The sequence below is a fragment of the Salmo salar genome, chromosome 27 (assembly GCF_965601325.2).
Source record: "Salmo salar chromosome 27, fSalSal1, whole genome shotgun sequence".
Classification (NCBI taxonomy): Eukaryota; Metazoa; Chordata; class Actinopteri; order Salmoniformes; family Salmonidae; genus Salmo; species Salmo salar.
This window is the reverse complement of record NC_138317.1, coordinates 1664682-1689098: the sequence shown is the minus strand read 5'-3', so window position 1 is coordinate 1689098 and position 24417 is coordinate 1664682. Positions and strand designations below refer to the sequence as shown.

Sequence of the window (24417 nt, the reverse complement as noted above, 5' to 3'; positions counted from 1 at the left end):
TCTTCGTCAGAATGCACTCCCAGGACTTCTACTTCAATAACAAATGTTGGTTTGGTCCCAAATAATCCATTGTTATATCCAAATTGCAACGTTTTGTTCGTGCGTTCAAGACACTATCCGAATGGTAAAGAAGGGTGACGAGCACGGCGCATTTCGTGACAAAAAATTTCTAAATATTCCATTACCGTACTTCGAAGCATGTCAACCGCTGTTTAAAATCAATTTTTATGCCATTTTTCTCGTAAAAAAGCGATAATATTCCGACCGGGAATCTGCATTTAGGTAAAAAGACGAAAGAAAATAAAGCACGGGGTCGACTCGTGCACGCGCCTAAGCCCATTGTCCTCTGATCGGCCACTTGCCAAACGCGCAAATGTGTTTCAGCCTGGGGCTGCCTCGATATCATTCAGCTTTTTCCCGGGCTCTGAGAGCCTATGGGAGCCGTAGGAAGTGTCACGTTACAGCAAAGATCCTCAGTCTTCAATAAACAGAGACAAGAAGAACAAGATCTTGTCAGAGAGGGCACTTCCTGTAAGGAATCTTCTCAGGTTTTTGCCTGCCATATGAGTTCTGTTATACTCACAGACACCATTCAAACAGTTTTAGAAACTTTAGGGTGTTTTCTATCCAAAGCCAATAATTATATGCATATTCTAGTTACTGGGCAGGAGTAGTAACCAGATTAAATCGGGTACGTTTTTTTATCCGGCCGTGTCAATACTGCCCCCTACCCCCAACAGGTTAACACTCCAGCGAGCTGGTCTGCGCATGCTCTGACACGGAACCCAAACTGGCTGCGCTCGTGCGCCATTGTGCAGAAATGTGTTTTGTCCCCCCACACCAAACGCGATCACGACACACCGGTTAAAATATCAAAACAAACTCTGAATCAATTATATTAATTTGGGGACAGGTCGAAAAGCATTAAACATTTATGCCAATTTAGCTAGCTAGCTTGCACTTGCTAGCTAATTTGTCCTATTTAGCTAGCATGCTGTTGCTAGCTAATTTGGCCAGGGATATAAACATTGAGTTGTTATTTTACCAGAAATGCACAAGGTCCTCTACTCCACCAATTAATCCACACATAAAATGGTCAACCGAGTCGTCTCTAGTCATCTCTCATCTTTCCAGGCGTTTTCTTCTCTTGACTTTATATTGCGTTTGGAAACTTTCATAAATTAGGTGCATTACCGCCACTGACCTCGTTCGTCTTCAGTCACCCACGTGGGTATAACCAATGAGGAGATGGCGCGTGTGTACCTGCTTCTATAAACCAACGAGGAGATGGGAGAGGCAGGACTTGCAGCGCGATTTGCGTCAGAAATAGAACTGATTTCTATTTTAGCCCTAGGCAACGCAGATGCTCGTTGGCGCGCACGAGCAGTGTGGCTGCAATATTTGAATAATATAGATTTCTAAATTTATTTTGCAACGCGAAGCGAGCGGTGTGGTCAGCCTGTGAGGACGCGGCTAGGGATACCGTCTGGGCTTGTAGCCTCGCGAGGGTTAACACGCGTAAATATCTTACTCACGTCGGCCACTGAAAACAAGAACCCAAGGTCCTTGGGAGTGGGCTGCGCCGGTGGGACTGTTATCCTCAAAGCTGGCGAAGGTGTTTAGCTTGTCCGGGAGTAAGATGTCCGTGACGTGGCTGGTTTTCCCTTTGTAGACCTTGCCACATGTGTCTCGCGTCTAAGCCGTTGAATTGCGGCTCCACTTTGTCTCTATTGACTTTTTGCCTGTTTGATTGCCTTACGGAGGGAACTATAACTATACTGTTCGTATTGGACCATATTCCCAGTCACCTTGCCATGGTTAAATGTGGTAGATCGCGCTTTCCCAGCATCGTCCTGGTTTGGCCGGGGTAGGCCGTCATTGTAAATAAGAATTTGTTTTTAACTGACTTGCCTAGTTAAGTAAAGGTTACACACACACTACACTGACCCAAAAGTTATTTTGTTGGCATTTACGAATGTCCTCATTACCAGTAAAACATAATCAAAACCTATTTCTTTCACTTACTTGCTGTGCTGTTGTTCAGTCGTTTCATTCTCAACCAGGATTTCTATGGAAGGCTGTTTGGCTCTTTGCGTGTCAAAAAATGTACTATTTAACACTATTTGACGTGTCAAATAAGCTTGTTGACCAATCAGGACCTGAATATGATTGCTCGTCACAATAATTTAACGCGTTCATAAATATTTTACGTAGTTATTACACATTGATTACACTATCACTCGTATTTCAGATGTCATAACGATTCATCGATACGTATGCCATGATGCTGGTAAAGTTGTCTCGCGCACCTAAAGTGCTGGTCATAAAAAAAAGCTAGCTAGCTCATGGATGCAAGCAATGTTCTTCCCCAAAAACATAGCAAAATGACGTCTGTTTCAGTTGCTATAGTTAGCTAGCTAACTATATAGCTAGGTGTCATCTAAAATAACCCTAATTTACAAGACAGTTCTTATTTGATTAATGGTGGTCGGACCTATTTATGTGAAGCTAGCCACAATAAGGATTAGCCACAATGGTGGACTTTGAGGTTAGCCTTCAAAATAAAAGTATGGCATAATTCTCCTATTTGTATTAATTTGCATCACTGTCAATTACATACTTTTAAGTAGCTGACTAGCTATTTATTTTCATGAACTGAAGTTAAATTTCAATAGGTGAACAACAAGTGGCAACCTAGCTAATACTTACAAGGATTCCTAAATCATTGCTAAGCATAATGAAAATGACTGCAGTTTTTACTGTTCACTGTTTTCATGCTGGTTATATTGGTGGTAGCTAGGTACCAAGCTAAAGCTAGCTACCCCAGAAGTTGCGGTCGAACAAATGATGCTGTATTACCAACGCGGTTACTAACGTGGTGTTATCCGGTGCTTGACCAGTCGGCGAAAGCCAACATCACCCACGACAGAGATCGGTTGAATGTCAAGGGCAATGAATTCCATTATCTTGGCTTTAATGGATTTCGCCTTAGAGTTTTCTCGCTGAAATTTTGTTACTCTTTCAAATGACTCCTTGACTTGTTGACTGCTTAATCCACACAGCACACATTGTGGGCTAGTTTAGGAATGCTGTGTTGCACGAATAGCGCAACATTTTATGTGGCGTCATTACGTCATGTACCTTCGTTATATAGGTATGTACGTCAGCTTTGACAACGGGCGTTAAACTAGACATCGGCCGATACCGATGTTGGCATTTTTAGCTAATATCGTCCGATTCCGATAAGTTCACCGATATATTGTGCATCCCTACTTAGCACGGGTACTTTGTGTTTCTGTCTATAGAAAGGGAGGAGCAGAATGGAGTTGTGATCTGATTTGCGTAAGGGAAGATGGGGGAGGGCCTTGTAGCCATGCCAGGAGGGAGAGTAACAATGGTTGAGAGTTTTTGAAGCGTGAGTACTACAGGCAATGTGTTGACAGAACTTAGGTAGAGTTTTACTCAGATTTGATTTGTTAAAGTCCTCAGCTAGGATAAATGCGGCCTCAAGATATGTGGTTTCCAGTTTGCACAAAGTCCAGTGTAGTTCCTTGAGGGCCGTCGTGGTATTGGCTTGAGGGGGAATATACACGGCTGTGACTAACCAAAGATAATTCTCTTGGGAGGTAATACAGTCAGGCATTTGATTGCGAGGTATTCTAAGTCGGGTGAACAAAAGGACTTGATTTTCTGTATGTTATCACATCATGAGTAGTTAATCATGAAACATACTCCTCTGCCTTTCTTCTTCCTGGAGAGTTGTTTATTCCTGTCTGTTCGGTGTACTGAGAACCCAGCTGGCCTTATGGACGGGGACAGTTCATCCGGAGAGAGCCATGATTTTGTGAAACAGTATGTTACAGTCCCTGATGTCTTCCTGGAAGGAGACCCGGGCCCTGAGCGCATCTACTTTATTGACCAGGGGCTGAACATTAGCGAGTAATATACTCGGAATCGGTGGATGGTGTGCACACCTCCTGGATTCGGACTAGAAGTCCACTCCTTAAACCTTTTCTCCACAGGTGGCGTCTTGGAGCAGCCTCTGGGATAAGTTCAATTTCCTTGAGGGGTACGAACAAAGGATCCAATTCATAAAAGTCATGTTTCTGGTCGGAATACTGGTGTGTTAACGCCCCTCTGATATCCAGTAGCTCTTTCAGGCTGTGTGTAATGACACAAATGTTAGTATAAGAAATAACACACCAAAAAAATCAGTTCGCACACATATTAAGGCATATACAGTGCATTCGGAAAGCTTTCAGACCCCTTTAATTTGTCCACATTTTGTTAAGTTACAACCTTATTTTAAAATGGATTAAAAAAAAATATATATATATATATTATTAAAAAAAATCTAACACAATATCCCATTATGACAAAAACAGAAATTTTTGCTAATGTATTAGAAATAAAAAACTTAAATCACATTTACATACAGTTGAAGTCAGAAGTTTACATACACCTTAGCCAAATACATTTAAACTCTGTTTTTCACAATTCCTGACATTTAGTCCTAGTATTAATTCCCTGTTTTAGGTCAGTTAGGATCACCGCTTTATTTTAAGAATGTGAAATGTCAGAATAATAGTAGAGAATGATTTTTCAGCATTTATTTCTTTCATCACATTTCCAGTGGGTCAGAAGTTTACATACACTCAATTAGTATTTGGTAGCATTGCCTTTGAAATTGTTTAACTTGGGTCAAATGTTTCATGTAGCCTTTCCACAAACTTCCCACAAGAAGTTGGGTGATTTTTGGCCCATTCCTGACAGAGCTGGTGTAACTGAATCAGGTTTGTAGGCCTCCTTGCTCGCACACGCTTTTTCAGTTCTGCCCACAAATTTTCTATAGGATTGAGGCCAGGGCTTTGTGATGGCCACTCCAATACCTTGACTTTGTTGTCCTTAAGCCATTTTGCCACAACTTTGGAAGTATGCTTGGGGTCATTGTCCATTTGGAAGACCCATTTGCGACCAAGCTTTAACTTCCTGACTCGTGTCTTGAGATGTTGCTTCAATATATCCACATAATTTTCCTGCCTCATGATGCCATCTATTTTGTGAAGTGCACCAGTGAAGTCCCTCCTGCAGCAAAGCACCCCCACAACATGATGCTGCCACCCCCGTGCTTCACGGTTGGGATGGTGTTCTTTGGCTTGCCAGCCTCCCCCCCCCCCCCCCCCACCACCCTTTCCTCCAAACATAACGATAGTCATTATGGCCAAACAGTTCAATTTTTGTTTCATCAGACCAGAGGACATTTCTCCAAAAAGTACGATCTTTGTCCCCATGTGCAGTTGCAAACCGTAGTCTGGCTTTTTTATGTTTGGTTTTGGAGCAGTGGCTTCTTCCTTGCTGAGCGGCCTTTCAGGTTATGTCGATATAGTATAGTTTTACTGTGGATACAGATTATTTTGTACCTGTTTCCTCCAGCATCTTCACAAGATCCTTTGCTGTTGTTCTGGGATTGATTTCCACTTTTTGCATCAAAGTACGTTCATCTCTAGGAGACAGAACGCGTCTCCTTCCTGAGCGTTATGACGGCTACGTGGTCCAATGGTGTTTATACTTGCGTACTATTGTTTGTACAGATGAACGTGGTACCTTCAGGCATGTGGAACTTGCTCCCAAGGATGAACCAGACTTGTGGAGGTCTAAAAACTTTTTCTTCTGAGGTCTTGGCTGATTTCTTTTGATTTTATTGGACACATACACATGGTTAGCAGATGTTAATGTGAGTGTAGCGAAATGCTTGTGCTTCTAGTTTGACCATGCAGTAATATCTAACAAGTAATGTAACAATTCCACAACTACCTTTTACACACAAGTGTAAAGGAATGAATAAGAATATGTACATATAAATATATGGATAAGCGATGGCCGAACGGCATAGGCAAGATGCAGTAGATGGTATAAAGTACAGTATATACATATGAGATGAGTAATGTAGAGTATGTAAACAATATATAAAGTGGCATTGTTTAAAGTGACTAGTGATACATTTATTACATCCAATTTTTGGGGCGGTAAGCAAATTGGAGTGGGTCTAGGGTGTCAGGTACGGTGAAGATGATATGATCCTTGACTAATCTCTCAAAGCACTTCATGGTGACAGAAGTTTCCCATGATGTCAAGCACAGAGGCACTGAGTTTGAAGGTAGGCTTTGAAATACATCCACAGGTACACCTCCAATTGACTCAAATGATGTCAATGAGCCAGCCTATCAGAAGCTTCTAAAGCCATTACATTTTCTGGAATTGTCCAAGCTTTTTAAAGGCACAGTCAACTTAGTGTATGTAAACTTCTGACCCGCTGGAATTGTGATACAATGAATTATAAGTGAAATAATCTGTCTGTATACAAAATGATTTGTGTCATGCACCAAGTAGATGTCCTAACCAACTTGCCAAAACTATAGTTTGTTAACAAGAAATTTGGGGAGTGGTTGAAAATGTGAGTTTTAATGACTCCAACCTAAATGTATGTAAACTTCTGACTTCAACTGTAAGTATTCAGACCCTTTACTCAGTACTTTGTTGAAGCACCTTTTGCAGCGATTACATTCTCGATTCTTCTTGTGTATGATGCTACAGGAGTGAGTCCTTTTAGGTTCCTTTTGGCATACTCCAAGGGCTATCCTGTGCCTTTTACTGAGTAGTGGCTTCCGTTTGGCCACTCTACCACGAAGGCTTGATTTTGGTGGAGTTCTGCAGAGATGGTTGTACTCCTATATCCACAGAGGAGCTCTAGAGCTCTGTCAGAGTGACCATCGGGATCTTGGTCACCTCCCTGACCTTATATCGACAGGTGTGTGCCTTTCCAAATTATGTCCAGTCAATTGAATTTACCAGAGTTGGACATCAATCAAGTTGTGGAAACATCCCAAGGATGATCAATGGAAACACGATGCACCTGTGCTCAATTTCAAGTCTCATAGCAAAGGGTCTGAGTACTTATGTAAAGATTTTTCTGTTTTTTATTTTGAATAAATTTGCAAAAAGAATTAACCTGTTTTTGCTTTGGCATTAAGGGGGAATTGTGTGTCGATTGAGAAAATATATTTATTTAGAATAAGACTGTTACGTAAGGAAGTGTGTAAAGTCAAGGGGTCTGAATACTTTGCGAATGCACTGTATGTGAGTAAAATGGTAGCACAAAAGAACCCTGAAATTCTCTCACGAACGATGAAGAATTTTGCTCTCACTCCGTGTAATGAAATTGGACTACAACCAACCCAGTGCACAAATAACACTGCCCACAGGTACCATGAGGCGGGGCAGATTGTCAAACCAGCAGTGTTTTCCTGTCATCACTCGCTTGGTGACTGACAGGACGACATCTGTCCTATCAATAGATAGCTAGTAGATGCATATCGTTCCTTCTAGTGGAGAGGGCTTGGACAACTTTTTTTCTGACTAGCGAATTGAAAAATGACCTATACTAATTTAAGTGGAAAACACTGAGTTCTGGATGATTTTATGTTGTCGGGATCACCCACCTGTGCATTTTTTTTTACTTGGGGCTCTATCCAATCTGTATCACTGAAGCGTTAGATTGCGCAATAGAAATGTAAAGGTAATTTCCGATTGAGCAGTCATGCAGCATTTGCCGGATTGAATAGAACCATTAATTGTTTGATAGTGATGGAAAAGCTACACGTAGTACCGAACCAATTCTTAATGGGTGGATAAATTGTCATTGAGATTACATAAGAGACTCTTTTAAACAACTTTGTGGTGATTTAGAAGTTCATGTTCCACCCTTTCTCCACACAGGCCACTGCTGAGCAGATCCGACTCGCGCAGATGATTTCGGACCACAATGATGCTGACTTTGAAGAGAAAGTCAAGCAGGTGAGAATTTAGCTCACCCTTCATCACATGTAGCATCCCACTGCACTTTTAGACCCTTTTTGCTGGCTGAAGGGAGCTCCGTTACATTGGTGTACATTCAAAGAGATCAAATATTGTTCCAGGGTTTCCCTTTAGGAAAATGTGGTGCCAGCCAACGTGTCCAGGAACATTTTAATTTACTAACCATTTGCTAACCATTTGAGAAATTTACCCCTTCATTACTCATCTCTAATGTATATACTGTATTCTATACCATCTACTGCATCTTGCCTATGCTGCACGGCCATCGCTCATCCATGTATTTATATGTGCATATTCTTATTCATCCCTTTACATTTGTGTGTGTGTATAAGGTAGTCGTGAATTTGTTAGATTACGTGTTAGATATTACTGCACTGTCGGAACTAGAGACACAAGCATTTCTCTACACTCGCATTAACATATGCTAACCATGTGTATGTTACCAATAAGATTTGATTTGGTGCATAACCCATTAATGAGTCCGCCCACTGTGCTTAGAATGACAGAAATCACATTTAGATTATGGTAATGCATCTTAACAGAACATGCAACTCATGTATTGAAGCAGCCAATGAAACGTCACTTTCAAACATTTGCCAAATTCCAATTTGCGGGGGAGAACAGCGCACCTGGGAAAACACCATTCAAAACAGCGCATCTGATAGCGTTCCATATGTGACCGATGAGAATCGCTGTTAGAAACCTAGATAGAGCGGGAATCTAAAGATGCAACAACTAGGATGGGTTGCCAATACGACTAGGCTTGTGTCTTTGGCTTCTAGACAATGAAAAAAAGTTGATAAGAACCAATAGAACAGGAGAGAGTCCAATAGGGAAGTAAATGGAGATACATTTGCCAAAATTATGTAATAACTCCGGTCTATACAGAAATAATCATTAAAAATACTTCACCAGAAAGCATGTCTTAGCCACAGAGGAATTGAGGATCATTAGCTTCTTTTAAAAAAAATAGCTGTGGATTGTTTAAAATCACAAGCGTGTCGGCCTATGCCTGTTTGGCAAGCCCACACTTTAGGCAGCGCACGTGGCAATAGGCCTGGCTGATTGAGTTGCGACTGTCAGTGTAAAGTGTCTAAAATATGTGTGAAGATAATGTCTTGAGTATCATTTAAAATGTTAAGACAAGAAGGGGAGTGGTGTGGCAGAATGGCTCTTCTCCTGCCGATTGGTGCGTTTCATTTTTTATTACATTTTTTATTTAAGCTATATTTAACTAGGAAAGTCATGAACAAGTTCTTATTTACAATGACGGCCTAACCCGGATGACACTGGGCCAATTGTGCGCCACCCTATGGGACTCCCAATCACGGCCAGTTGTGATACAGCCTGGAATTGTTTCATTGTGTGAATTGTTAGCCCTTTGTTTTGTTTTTGTCAATTCTCCATTTACGTATTTCACCAGTAGTAAATATGCCGTTAATCCCCATCGTTTGGTTACATAACATTTGTGTAATGCATGTTAATTAGCCAATTACAGTTATCATTCTGAGTGGAAATGTTGTTTGCAGAGTTCACAACCTGCTGCACTTGTGATGAACCAGTTTTGGTTTATTTCATAACCATAATCTACGAGATTTGTCAATTATTTCATTATTTTGTTTTGAGTGTGCCATGTGAGCGATGTGCAAGTGTCTGTTTTTTCTCTGTCCTGATAATGTTGAGAGAGTGCCTGAACACCTGAACACGCATAGAAGTACCTGGCCTGCTGAGCGGGAATGTGGGAAGGTGTTTTTTTCATCCATTGCGAATGATATATTAAAACTATAGTTCCTCACAGTAAGTTTTTAGAAAAATCTTTACAACAATCTCCCCCTCGATAATCACCAATCCTCGGTGTGAAAGGGCAATGGAAGTTGTAGTCCTATTGCTGCGTTGCCATTCAGTCTTATCTTTAGCCGCCAATGGATCACAATGTGTCTGCAGAGGCTGTTGATCTCGCATTAGTTGACTTTTAGATTTTTATCATTTTGATTCAGATTTTTATGATTAACCACGTGGCAATGATTTTGAGAAAATAAAACATTATTATTGAAATGAAACTGTTCCATGAAAATGCGCATATGAAAATCATAACTGGCACACTGAACTGTAGAAATGGTAGGAAACTCACGCGCACCTATGAAGTCTTTTATAAAAGAATTGCCTCCACATTTCCATGGTTGGATTTTGCCTATTGGCTACTTTGATGCCAGGTAAGACATGCCTCATAATATGAAATAAAAATTCAGATTTCAAACAATTAAGTATGTCTCCAGCTCACATTGTAAAGTGGTGGGTGATGTGCTGATAGCCTGTTGCTTGCACTTGAATTGTGAATGGGAGGCGCTCTTCAATTACCAGTTGAGAAATAAAACTAGTAACGCTTTAATCATGCACAAACTGTTTTTAACACGCAATTGTATTTAGAATTGTTGCGCAATGAATGGGCTTATAAAAGCACACGTTTTACTCTAGCAGCAACCAGCTGAAGAGCTGCAAAAGAAATCCTTCTCAAAATAGGCTCTGTATGCTTTTCGCGTGTGATAGTTGTTGAATAAATAAGATGCTTGATGACTAACGAAAATACACAGGACAATTTTGAATTCCACAAAATTATGCAAATTAGCCTATAGACCTATAAGCATGATGGTCAAATGTATTTCCTTCAACTGGTATTTCTATCAATGAAAAAAGCATTGGGATTTTTTTTCTCGCGGCCAAGCAACTGTTTTATTTATTGACTTTGCATTTATTTTATTGGCCAAAAGCCGCCAATTGCCAACTAACGGAAACTGTAGTGTCCTCACTTGCAGCATCAAACCACCTTTAGCATCTTTTGCTCTGGTCTGCTAACTAGAGCTTAGCTTTACTTCTTGAAGTAAATTAATCAAAGAGGTGTTTCTTAACAGTTGGGGTAATTGGCCTATGTGGATAGGGCTATATTGAAATCTTTCTTACAGAATAAATATGAAAGGCATAAGCATGGTAGCAATTGAAAGGGAACAGTTCTGAGATTATGGGACAATTTATTAGACAAGTTGAGTACACAACAGGTTCACCTACCACAAGACTGAATCCAAACATTATACTGTTTTATGTGGATTTTACATTTACTGTACTTTTTGCTGCATTTGTTGATTACGAAATCTGAAAATACTCCATTTATTCAGTAACATAACAATATTCCTGGAAAATATGGGGTAGGTGTAACATAAGACCAAAAAATGACAAGGGTTTGACAGAGGACTAACTGGTGTCTCCCAAGTGGCAACACACCTCTCCAAAGTGTGCACAGTTCCTAAGTAATTTCAATGTACTTTTATGACTCAAAGAAGAGTGTTCAACTATAAGGTGCTTTTTTTGAGCTGACCTAACTGTGGTTTAGGAACTAGAGCAGGCACACTTGTAGTTTTGTTTGGAATACAACCCTACATCCCCGCCATCACACCTATTACATTTTACGCAATCCAAAAACGGACCATTTTAAATCACAAACAGGGTCAGGTGGGCGTCATTTCAAAGCTTGTTCTATTGCCAACATGACTAGCTAAGTTATAAAATACAATCTTAGTGTTAGGCTTTCACAAAGCAATTCAGAGATACTTATTTGTAATTTTGGTGTGCATAGGAGTCATGAGTGCATTTCTGTTCAGATCAACCCAGGGTATGATGCCATGTCATCTTGTAACTACATCAGACATAGTAATGATAAATGTTGACACTGTATATGACATGAGTTTAATGATATGGAAATGTGAAGTGCACATTTGGAAGGGTGTTTGGCTTGTTTGTATGACATCAAAGCGGTATTTGTTAAAATAGTCTCATCTTTCAAAATACACAGAGTCCTCTTAATTTACAGCATTTCCCTCATTCGGACAATTTTTTGTTGTTGTTGCAAAAGTTGCCCAATTAGGAGGAGGGATGTGGGCAACTTCTTGTCACGTGTGGTGTTCAAGTTCAGAATGGCTGTCAATCAAAACCCATATAGCACTGTGAAGCACAGAGCCTGAGCTCTGACGTCATTTATAGCATGTTACTGTACAGTCGCTGCGTTCCAATTTTAGGTGCTAATCAGTGCCCAAATATGCCATTTTCAACCCATATATCGGTACGAGTGTATAGGGCTACATGGCAATATACTCACTGAAGATTCTCATCCGTTTCCCCCGTCCAGCTGATTGACATCACAGGCAAGGACCAGGATGAGTCCATGATCGCTCTGCACGACTGCAACGGAGATGTCAACAGAGCCATCAATGTGTTGCTGGAGGGTAGCCCAGATACTGTGAGTTTGGTCTTTGTCAGGGCTTAATAGTTGGACAGAAGGGAGGGAGTTATTCTAGCTCACTACAGGGCGAATCCTTACTTCCACTTAAGTACATTTTCATTTAGTCTTGCATTCATGTCAGTGGGAGACTACATTTTTTTACTTATGTCAAAGTTAGGTTTTGCCTAACATAATCAAACTGAACCCTGTCGGTCACCTCACCTGTCTCCTCAGGACTCTTGGGAGATGGTGGGGAAGAAGAAAGGAGTGTCTGGTCAGAAGGAGCCTGGCCACGCCGAGACCGGAGAGGAAGGAAAGGATAACAGGGAGAGGGGAGCAGAGAGGGACGTGGCACGTCGTAGAGGTGGGGCCCCGCGCAGGGGCCGAGGGGCCAGCAGGGGACGAGAGTGTGAGTAGAGATCACATACCTTTGCATTGTCATGGGAAGTGACACTGGCACCCCAGTGTAGACCCTTTGTAGCTCCTGCTGTTGTCATGGAGGGGCAGTGTGTGCCACAAACATTCTCACCTTAGATTTCTAAAGAAGAAAAAATCCCGCATTGTAGCGACTTAACAGACATTCTAACTTTAAACGCATCTGTTTTCCCTCACTACCTCATGCGTGTTCCCTCTCCTCTCAGTCCGTGGGCAGGAGAATGGTCTGGATGGAGGAAAGGCTGCTGGGATAGCAGGCAGGGGCACAGAGCGAGGCCATAGGGGGAGAGGCAGAGGAAGAGGTAAGTTTCTCCACTACATAGTGCATTCGGAAGGTATTCAGACCCCTTGACTTTTTCCACATTTTGTTATGTTACAGCCTTATTCTAAAATTGATTATCGTAATTTCCGGACTATAAGCCGCAACTTTTTTCCCACGCTTTGATCCTCGCGGCTTAAGCAATGACGCGGCTAATATATGGATTTTCCCCTCTTTCAATTCTTTTTTTCCAAAAAAACACATTCTGTGACGTGCTCAGTTTTTTGGCGACATGAAGCTTTCATTAGACTAGGGGTCACCAACCTTTTTGAAACTGAGAGCTACTTCATGGGTACTGAGTCATACGAAGGGCTACCAGTTTGATACGCTCTTCTGAAATAACAAATTTGCTCAGTTTGCCTTTAGTTATACGTTATTAATAATGATTAATGATACTCATCTATGTGAAGAAACTGATCACTTTAATAATTTCTCACAATAATTATCAACAATGACAATAAGGTGGGAAACATATCAATATTCAGCACTCTAATCTCAGTAATTGTTACATTTTCAGATGATCACTTATATCACTACATTTCATAGGAAAAATGTCCCATTTTCACTAGCCACTGACAAACCCTTTTAACAAATCATGAACTATGTTGCACTGTTTCAAAAAGTTATCAATTATGTAATGTTAAGTAGATTTTTCTATTTTTAAATAAATCTTGTCACATTTTGAACTAATGACCAAATCTGCTGCATTTTTTAACACACTTTTAAATTGAACACAATTCTTCAATATTTTAATTCAACTTCGCCATGGCACTGCCATGTTGCCACTGACAACATCTGGTATCTGTTGCTTTGTTAGTGGGAAGACTGGCATTGCATGCTGTTCACCAGTGTATTGTAATCTGGTGTGTAAATTGACACTGCAATTGTGAGTGAGTCTTTCAGATGTGCATCAGTGAGGCGTGTTCTGTGTTTGTTCTTGATGAAGTTCATGTCAGAAAACGCTGATTCACAGAGATAGGTTGAACCAAACAGGCTAGCAACCTTCATAGCTGCTGTGCATACTCCACTGTACTTCTGTGTCAACAAGGCACCAAAAGTTTGGTGCAGCCTGGTAGGCTTTGAGGTGGAGGTCATTTTGCAATGTTATGATTTCAATTTCCACCTGTCCAGCATCCAAGTTGAACGTTGTACTTAGTTGCTCAGCAAAGAATGTTGTGTCCACATTCATGAAAGGATTGGAAACGAACGACACACATGGCTCAAGCTGATGAAGGTCACAAAACCTATTCTCAAACTCTTGCCCAAGTCTGTTTATGACTTCACAGTACTTTTCTGCAACTTTGTCAAATGTCTCAGATGCAGAAGCATTGTCTTTCAGCACCGACAGCACAGAGGGAAAGTGCAGCACCTTTATTTTTCTGTAAATCCACAGAGAACATATTCATCTTGGCTTTAAATGCATCAGATCAGTGTCCACTCTGTGTCCTCTAGCAGTGAGACGTCTTCGCCTTTGGACTGCTTGAACTCTTTGATTTCACCCAAAAGTGACAAAAAACGAAGTAAAACTCGTCCTCTGCTGAGCTATCGGATTTCTGTGTGTAGCAGCAGGTCACCATATTCAGCTGACATCTCCTCCAATAGCACCTTGAAAATCATGTGCTGTTTTGCTTTGGAGCGGATGTTGTTTATGATTTTTACAACGGGAGTCATCACGTGCTCAAAGCCGATCACTTTTGCACATAACGCCTGCAGGTGAATGATGCAGAATTTGGGGACGTCTGGGTCACTTTTACAGTGAGCGATGAAACAGTCGTAAAAAATTATTCCTCCTCCCAATCGTTGTGAAAGTGATACGTTTTCTTCCTTTTTTCTGCCATGTTTTTGGGGCAAGAAACTGATTTCAGCTACCATCTTCGCTGCACCCGCTAGCTTACTCTCCACGAGCACAGTTTTTTTTCACGCGCACAATACTGACCTTTGAACTAGAGTAGGTCAGAGTTCACCTAAACTTATCTAAACTCATGTATAATGAAATATTTTTAAGATATTGTCATTTTTAAATATACACTGCTCCAAAAAATAAAGGGAACACTTAAACAACACAATGTAACTCCAAGTCAATCACACTTCTGTGAAATCAAACTGTCCACTTAGGAAGCAACACTGATTGACAATAAATTTCACACATGTTGTTGTGCAAATGGAATAGACAACAGGTGGAAATTATAGGCAATTAGCAAGACACCCCCAATAAAGGAGTGGTTCTGCAGGTGGGGACCACAGACCACTTCTCAGTTCCTATGCTTCCTGGCTGATGTTTTGGTCACTTTTGAATGCTGGCGGTGCTTTCACTCTAGTGGTAGCATGAGACGGAGTCTACAACCCACACAAATGGCTCAGATAGTGCAGCTCATCCAGGATGGCACATCAATACGAGCTGTTGCAAAAAGGTTTGCTGTGTCTGTCAGCGTAGTGTCCAGAGCATGGAGGCGCTACCAGGAGACAGGCCAGTACATCAGGAGACGTGGAGGAGGCCGTAGGAGGGCAACAACCCAGCAGCAGGACCGCTACCTCTGCCTTTGTGCAAGGAGGAGCAGAAGAAGCACTGCCAGAGCCCTGCAAAATGACCTCCAGCAGGCCACAAATGTGCATGTGTCTGCTCAAACGGTCAGAAACAAACTCCATGAGGGTGGTATGAGGGCCCGACGTCCACAGGTGGGGGTTGTGCTTACAGCCCAACACCGTGCAGGACGTTTGGCATTTGCCAGAGAACACCAAGACTGGGAAATTCGCCACTGGCGCCCTGTGCTCTTCACAGATGAAAGCAGGTTCACACTGAGCACATAACAGACGTGACAGAGTCTGGAGACGCCGTGGAGAACGTTCTGCTGCCTGCAACATCCTCCAGCATGACCGGTTTGGCAGTGGGTCAGTCATGGTGTGGGGTGGCATTTCTTTGGGGGGCAGCACAGCCCTCCATGTGCTCGCCAGAGGTAGCCTGACTGCCATTAGGTACCGAGATGAGATCCTCAGACCCCTTGTGAGACCATATGCTGGTGCGGTTGGCCCTGGGTTCCTCCTAATGCAAGACAATGCTAGACCTCATGTGGCTGGAGTGTGTCAGCAGTTCCTGCAAGAGGAAGGCATTGATGCTATGGACTGGCCCGCCCATTCCCCAGACCTGAATCCAATTGAGCACATCTGGGACATCATGTCTCGCTCCATCCACCAATGCTACGTTGCACCACAGACTGTCCAGGAGTTGGCGGATGCTTTAGTCCAGGTCTGGGAGGAGATCCCTCAGGAGACCATCCGCCACCTCATCAGGAGCATGCCCAGGCATTGTAGGGAGGTCATACAGGCACGTGGAGGCCACACACACTACTGAGCCTCATTTTGACTTGTTTTAAGGACATTACATCAATGTTGATCAGCCTGTAGTGTGGTTTTCCACTTTAATTTTGAGTGTGACTCCAAATCCAGACCTCCATGGGTTGATAAATTGGATTTCCATTGATTATTTTTGTGTGATTTTGTTGTCAGCACATTCAACTATGTAAAGAAAAAAGTATTTAATAAGATTATTTCTTTCATTCAGATCTAGGATGTTTTGTTTAAGTGTTCCCTTTATTTTTTTGAGCAGTATATATAAATGCAAATGTGATTAAAAAGAATAGCAACAGAATACAATTCAATTTCAGACGCAGCTCACTAGTGAGTTGTGCTTTTTTTAGACCAGGCCTGCTAGTGAGTTGTGCTATTTTTAGACCAGGCCTGCGGGCGACTCACGTGGTCCCTGGGGGCGACCTGGTGCCCGCGGGCACCTGTTGGTGACCCCTGCATTAGACCAATGAAATTGCCGAACGGGTTAAGGTCAAACAACTTTTTTGTTTACTGTTTAGATTAAATCGAGCGCTCTCAAACTTCCCATCATTCTGATTACGGTAGTCATTTTGTCACCCTCATCATGGCACAGACACGGAGAAATGCATATAATGCTGCTTTCAAGTTGAAGGCGATTGATCTGGCTGTTGGAAAAGGAAATAGAGCTGCTGCACGGGAGCTTGGTTTTAATGAGTCGATGATAAGACGTTGGAAACAGCAGCGTGAGGAATTGACTCAGTGCAAAAAGACAACTAAAGCTTACTGCAAATTTTTTGTTACAAGCCGTGTTTCGTTAAAGCCTGTGTAAAGTTAATTTGTTTCAATGTACCGGTAGGCACATGCGGCTTATAGACATGTGCGGCTTATTTATGTTCAAAAAAAAAAAAAAATGTAAAATTCAGTGGGTACGGCTTATATTCAGGTGCGCTCAATAGTCCGGAAATTACGGTAAATTGTTTTTTTCCCTAATCAATCTACACACACTATCCCATAATGACAAAGCAAAAACAGGTTTTTAGAAATGTTTGCAAATAAATGAAATATTACATTTACATAAGTATTCGAACCCTTTACTCAGTACTTTGTTGAAGCACCTTTGTTAGCGATTACAGACTTGAGTATCTCTGCAGATCCTCTCAAGCTCTGTCAGGTTGGCTCGTCTCTGTCCCTGTTGCTGGAAAAACATCCCCACAGCATGATGCTGCCACCACCATGCTTCACCGTAGGGATGGTGACAGGTTTCCTCCAGACGTGACGCTTGGCATTCAGGCCAAAGAGTTTGACCTTGGTTTCATCAGACCAGAGAATCTTGTTTCTCATGGTCTGAGAGTCCTTTAGGTGCCTTTTGGCAAACTCCACGTGGGCTGTTATGTGCCTTTTACTGTCAAGAGGTTTCCGTCTGGCCACTCTACCATAAAGGCCTGATTGGTGGAATGCTGCAGAGATGAGGGTCCTGGCTCTTGAGGGTTCTGGCTCTCCCGTCTCCACAGAAGATCTCTGGAGCTTTGTCAGAGTGACCATTGGGTTCTTGGTCACCTACTTGACCAAGGCCCTTCTCCCCAGATAGCTCAGTTTGGCCAAGCGGCCAGCTCTAGGGAGAGTCTTGGTGGTTTCAAACTTCTTCCATTTAAGAATGATGGAGGCCAATGTGTTCTTGGGGACCTTCAATGCTGCAGACATGTTTTGGTACCCTTCCCCAGATCTGTGCCTCGACACAATCCTGTCTCGGAGCTCTACTGGCAATTGCTTCAACCTCATGACTTGGTTTTTGCTCTGACATGCACTGTCAACTGTGGGACCTTATATAGACAGGTGTGTGCCTTTGCAAATCATGTCCAATCAATTGAATTAGCCACAGGTGGACTCCAATCAAGTTGTAGAAACATCTCAAGGATGATCAATGGAAACAGGATGTACCTGAGCTCAATTTCGAGTCTCATAGCAAAGGCTCTGAATACTTATGTAAATAAGGTATTTCAGTCTTATTTCTAATACATTTGCAAACATTTGTTAACCTGTTTTTGCTTTGTCATTATGGGATATTGTGTGTAGGTTGCTGAGGATTTAATTTAAAATTTTTAATCCATTTTAGAATAAGGCTGTAACAAAATGTGAAAAAGGGGAATGGGTCTGAATACTTTCCGAATGCACCATAATATGGCCCATGGGTTTCGGTGTGAAGAGCTTGTTGGTTGGACTCCTGAAACATGAGCTGTGTTCAAATACTCACACTAACTATACTATTTGACTTAAATTGAGTATATAGTATGCTTATTGGCCATAGTATGGATATAGTTAGTATGCCAAAAGTTCTCGGATGTCGTACTAAATTCGCCAAAATAGTGTCCACTGCGTGTATACTTCATATTTCCGTGTTTTTTGGGCCCCATAATGTAATTCTTCAGAAAATGGGCATTGCTTCACAACGTTTTCAGATTTGAAGAAATTGTCGGAAAATATACAGCCGACGAGAGCGGATACAAATTCGTTGCTTTAACTAATTATGACAAATGTTAAGAAAATGTTGAGCAATGTAATAAAGTAATGTCTTTTCAAATAAGTTACGTTACGCGTTATGTTGGTTGACAATTTGTTAGCTACGCTATCCTTACGAACCGCACAGCATATCATTACAACAGTATGTACCAGGTATGTTAGTTACCTACTGTAACGTTAGTAGGCTGCTAGTACAACAAACTTGCCAGTATATTTACTTTATGCTATCTAACTAACTACCCAATGTTTATTTACTTGATTATTCACATCATTCATAGCTTAGCTAAGTGCTATAGTCGTACAGGTCAATTCGTAAATTCGCTCTGGCTATCTACCCAGATTTCAGAGCACTCTTGTCTGACTACCAGAGGCAGAGTGCAGAATAACTGATGAATTTACACGCTCAACACCTGTTGAATGTTGCTGGTGTCATTAAACATCGACAAAGAAAACATAATTCAATTGTTGCCAGTAGCACAGTTAGTCACCTACGCTCTGGATAACATGAAAACAGGCTAACCAGCCCTGCTAGGGCGAGTAAAATGGTCAGCTTGAGGTGTTCTCTCATTTGTGTCTGGAAGTAGCTAACAAGTTAGCCAGTTAGCTTGGGTGATTGATTGCCGTTGTGAGTTCAGAACGCTCAGATCAACCCTATTCCACGGCCAGAGTGTCAAGTGTGTGCTCTGAATTTAAGAACGGACAATCTGACAACGCACTGAATTTATGAATGCTCAGAGCGCACTCTGGCATTCCAGATTTGAATTTACGAACACACCCGAAGTCTAGCTAGTAATTTGTTATGCTAACAAGCTAGCAAGAGGTTGCATAGCAACAGCATCAACTTCCGATAGACAGGCAAAGCGCTAGTACTCTCAACTGAAAGGATACCGTTTGTTTAAGGTATACTAAAATGAACTAATAGTATGTAGTGTATACCGTAATTTCCGGACTATAAGCCGCAACTTTTTTCCCAGGCTTTGAACGTCGCGGCTTAAACAATGACGCGGCTAATATATGGATTTTTCCCGCTTTCACATTTTTCAAAAAAAAACAACACATTCTGTGACGTGCTCAGTTTTTTGGCGGCATGAAGCTTTCATTAGACCAATGAAATTGACGAACGGGTTAAGGTCAAACAACTATTTTTGTTTACTGTTTCGATTAAATCGAGTGCTCTCAAACTTCCCATCATTCTGATAAAGGTAGTCATTTTGTCACCCTGATTCTTGGGGGTACAACAAAGTATTTGCAGCCACTCGACATCAGTGTAAATCGTGCATTTAAGGTGGCGCTCCGTGTTCAGCGGGAGGCTTGGATGACAAGTGGGGAGAAATCCTTCACTAAAACAGGGCGCATGCGAAGAGCAACTTATGGTCAAGTCTGCCAGTGGGTCCAGACAGCGTGGAGCATTGTCAAAAAATCCACTATCATCAACGGGTTTCGAAAGGCTGGACTGCTGCGTGTTGAAGAGGGCTCAGCGGGGGATTTGCCTCCGGATGAAAGTGACGAGAGTGACAATGAAAACGATCTAATATCGGATGAAGCAATTCTGAGGCTATTCAACTCCGACACCGAAGGAGATGGTTTCAGTGCACAGGAGAAGGAAGATGGTGACCAATGACTTTCTTGGTAGGCTACTGTTTACTGCTAATTTTGTATTTTTTGTTACAAGCCGTGTTTCGTTAAAGCCTGTGTAAAGTTCATTTGTTTCAATGTACCGGTAGGCACCTGCGGCTTATTTATGTTCAAAATAATACTTTTTTTAAAATTCAGTGGGTGCGGCTTATATTCAGGTGCGCTTAATAGTCCGGAAATTACGGTACTCATTATGTTAATATGTATTCGAACACAGCTAAGGTCTCAACATAAACTAAGGTTAATGCCCCCTCTAGAGTGTCAAAACAAAGATATCATAGCATTCCAGGGCTCCAAACTAACCTTTTATCCTGGTGGCACTGGTGCCACTAACTTTTTCATTTGGTGGCACCAGCCCATGATTTTGTAGCACCAAACATTTTTCGTGTTGTCACGCAATATAAATAATTGGTTACTATCTCATAAAGTCTCTCCCAGATCTTTATTATGTGTAAATAGACTACTGAGATGGTATTCAAGAAGTACGTGGTTTTTTTTTTCTAACATGTCCAAGCAGGAACGCATGAGTCAAGATATTTTTATCTTCACCCTAATCTCATGATTGTCATTACATTTTGGGTTGACAATTAGGTTCTTACATTTTAATGTCAAAATAGGGCTCCAAAATGTTCATAAAAAAAAATTAAATATATATATATATATATATTCATTAGCATGCATCTTTATGTGCACTAATATGACAGGCTAATTCATTTGGGGCTAATTCACCACCTGAGAAAGTAAACTCAAAACACATTAGCTAGATTGCAAACTCTAAATATAATACCTACTGCTAGTAGCCATGTATTAATCTAACAGTAAATTTGAGGCCTGTTATATTTAGGCAATGAGGCTTATATGCACTCGGGATAGCCTGTGCGCATTTTGCATGCTCCGTAGCTCAATGCCATATCTGATATCTCGATTGTAAAACCGTGTGCTATTAGCTCAATATTGACGAATGACAATAATGCACTTTACTGTTTCACCAAATCATGGTTTTAGCCGCCCAAAAAACAAGACTTTGGAATGCGGTGACTAGGTAGAATGTGCAGCTTGCACCGATTCCACCAAATATAATTTTTTTGTCTTACAGCCAAGTCAAAGGGTCACAAAATGCGACTAAATTGTTGCAGAATGCAGGGCTCCAGACTATCTGTTGTAGGGCGCGCAATAACATTTGAATGTGCATTCAAGCAGGCAAATGTTCCACAAGGGACAATGCATTGTATTTTCTGTAGTGTTATGTTTTTTTCAATAGTGTAACTTGACTGTCCCTCTCTCTAGGGGAAGAGCGTGAGCGAGGCAGGCGAGGGGGCAGGTTTTCAGCACAGGGCATGGGGTAAGTGAACACCTGTGCTTCTCACAGAGAGGGATTTATGTTCCCGCTTACCTGTTGCCATGGTCACCAGAGAGCAGGACCTCAGCCTGTTGTTAAGGCTTAATACATCAGCCAAATCAAGTTGAAATGCTGCTCTTTTGTCTCTGAATAACGGATTTGCATTAAAGTCAAATATAGACCCACACCATATCTGTAACTCAATGGGTGGGCATTGAGATTGTTGCACATAGGGTTCTGCTCTGTGTCTGTGGCATATGGTGTGTTCTAGTTCCTTGTCCTTCCCTTTGGGTTAAATGGGGCACAGGTTTGTATGCGTGAGTTGTGTGTTTTGTCTGTCAGTATGCATCGTCTCACCCAACCCTGGTCATTGAGTGCCCTAGATGTCATCACATAGGAAGTGGTTAGGCCTATATACTTTCAATTGCTTTGAAGATGATCACAGTGATGAGATTTTAAACCAGCTTTGATAATGAGTAGTATTAAATTCACTCAACATAAGACATACAAGATACACTAATATGTCACTTTGTATTGAATTATAATTAACACTTAGTTGGCTATATAATTCGTCCTAGGTGTTAGGACTAGCATTAAGCCCCAGTGAGATGACTGTCTACTATTTCTAGGGTTGTCAAAGACCAGGCTTTGTGGGGTTTAGATGGCTTTGTGGGGTTTAGATGGCTTTGTGGGGTTTAGATGAGTGGGCTCTTTCCCAGGGGGTGCAGCAGGTTTAAACGCTTCCTCAAAGTAGGGCTGGGCGATATGGCCTAAAAATCATATCTACATTTTTTCAAACTTATGGGCGATTTTGTGTGTGTGTGTGTATAGATAGAGTATATGTGTGTGTGTGTGGACACCCCTTCAAATTAGAGGATTCGACCACTTCAGCAACACCTGTTGCTGACAGGTGTGTAAAATCAATCACACAGCCATGCAATCTCCATAGACACACTTTGGCAGTAGAATGGCCTTACTGAAGAGCTCAGGGATTTTTGACGTGGCACCGTCATAGGATGCCACATTTAGAACAGGTCACTTTGCCAAATTTCTGCCCTGCTAGAGCTGCCCCGGTCAACTAAGTGATGTTATTGTGAAGTGGAAACATTAAGGAGCAACAACGGCTCAGCCGCAAAGTGGTAGCTCACGGAACGGGACAACTGAGTGCTGAGTAAAGTTCCAACATCTGGTGGACAGCCTTCCCAGAAGAGTGGAGGCTGTTTATAGGAGCAAAGGGGAGGACCAACTCCTAGACAGCTAGCACATAAGTCTATGGCTAAAATGCTGCTAGCGTACATGGTATTGCAATGCCGCGCTTGACAAACTGAGCATACATTTCATGTTCATTGTTACTCCCATCTAAGTACGGCCTGCTATGTTCTAAAATGTGGGAGTTGAGACCTAAAAAGTGTATTGTTACAAAGGTCAAAGGTCCTCTATTACAGTAAAATGTCTCAATGGGTTTCGGTTTCCATATGACCGATTTTGTTGGACTGAACCTCAAATGCAAATAGCGAGTTGAAACCGCTTGTCAGAGAGGAAGAAGTGATCTTTAGTTTCTTTGTTGTTGTGGGTGGCAGGGGGAGGGACTTGGAGTCTGTGTGCAAGTGAGAAGGTGCACAGTGCACACCGCACAGAAGGAGTGAAGAAGATGAGACCAAAAAGACACGCTCATAAAAACTGTTCGTTTTTTTTTACCTTGATTCTTGCGATACAGGCATTTGAAACATTGCGCTGAAACATGCATTCAAATGAATTATTTATATATATATATATATCGCCCAGCCCTACCTCAGACAAACCTGCATGTCAATTTCATCCCTTTGAAATAATTAACACTGATTTATTTCTGAGGCACCTGGTTTGTGGGACATGAAAGAAAAATTTGCTGATCATTAAATACAAAAAAAAGAATAATTATTTGCTTCAGCTGCGTCAGTCCTTAACTTGTTTCAACGTAAAATAAATGTCTTAATGTTCTACGGTTTAATAGGGAGACGTTAGCGGAGAGGGGGCAATGCCTTTGCTGTGGCAGAACGGCTCCAGTCAGCTGGCTTGTGTATGTGTGCGCAAGTTTGGCTTGGTCCGGATAGCAACTAACCTGGCGCCTGAGTGAGCCAGCGCCATAGGCTTGCATAGATGGAAAGCCAGGCAGTTTGTTGCGTTGTCCCCAACATGTCTCTCTCTCATAGGGTGTGTCGCTTCCGCAGCTGCTCTTGTGTGGCCTTTGGGAGCCTGTGTTTGCAGTTTGCATGAGTGTGTTCTGATGGTTCTAACTGCTTCCTATCCTGATCATAATGCAATTATTGTTACTTATGGAACACAGTTTTCAGTTTGAGTGTTTGTTTGGCAGCCATGTTTCCCCTTTTTTAGTCTACCAGCTACACCTATAGAAAGTGATACTGCCCCAACAATGCAGTGCTCACAGATGATGTGTGTTGCAGAAGTGTGAGTGTAGTGACTTATCCATGCATGTGATTTCCTTACATTCCTCTGTAAAATAATGAATACTCTAAAACCACACACTGCATCCCCCACTGTCCCCGTTGTGCTGCTTGTAATCGTTGCTGTTGTTTTTCCTCTAAAGCCAGATTGATAAGGGGCCCAGATATGATTTTTCAGGAGAAGAGAGGTGAGTGCACCGCCACTGGTGTGTCAATCTTGCTATCTGTTGGGGGGGAACATTCTGCCAAATGCCACGAG

General features: G+C 41.8%; 1 protein-coding gene across 15 annotated transcripts in view; it reads left to right on the top strand.

The window, feature by feature from the left end:
• ubap2l (ubiquitin associated protein 2-like) overlaps positions 1 to 24417 on the top strand; it is a 92074-nt gene that overhangs the window by 14841 nt on the left and 52816 nt on the right. For 11 of the 15 annotated variants that reach the window (XM_082970299.1, XM_082970295.1, XM_082970297.1 and 8 more), the window contains 6 exons: positions 7777 to 7854; positions 12053 to 12163; positions 12380 to 12554; positions 12787 to 12882; positions 21663 to 21717; positions 24302 to 24346. In XM_082970299.1, the coding sequence (XP_082826425.1) occupies positions 7777 to 7854; positions 12053 to 12163; positions 12380 to 12554; positions 12787 to 12882; positions 21663 to 21717; positions 24302 to 24346 (560 nt within the window). The remainder of the gene's footprint in view (positions 1 to 7776; positions 7855 to 12052; positions 12164 to 12379; positions 12555 to 12786; positions 12883 to 21662; positions 21718 to 24301; positions 24347 to 24417) is intronic. The other 4 variants (XM_082970305.1, XM_082970300.1, XM_082970304.1 and 1 more) reach the window with 1 other exon arrangement.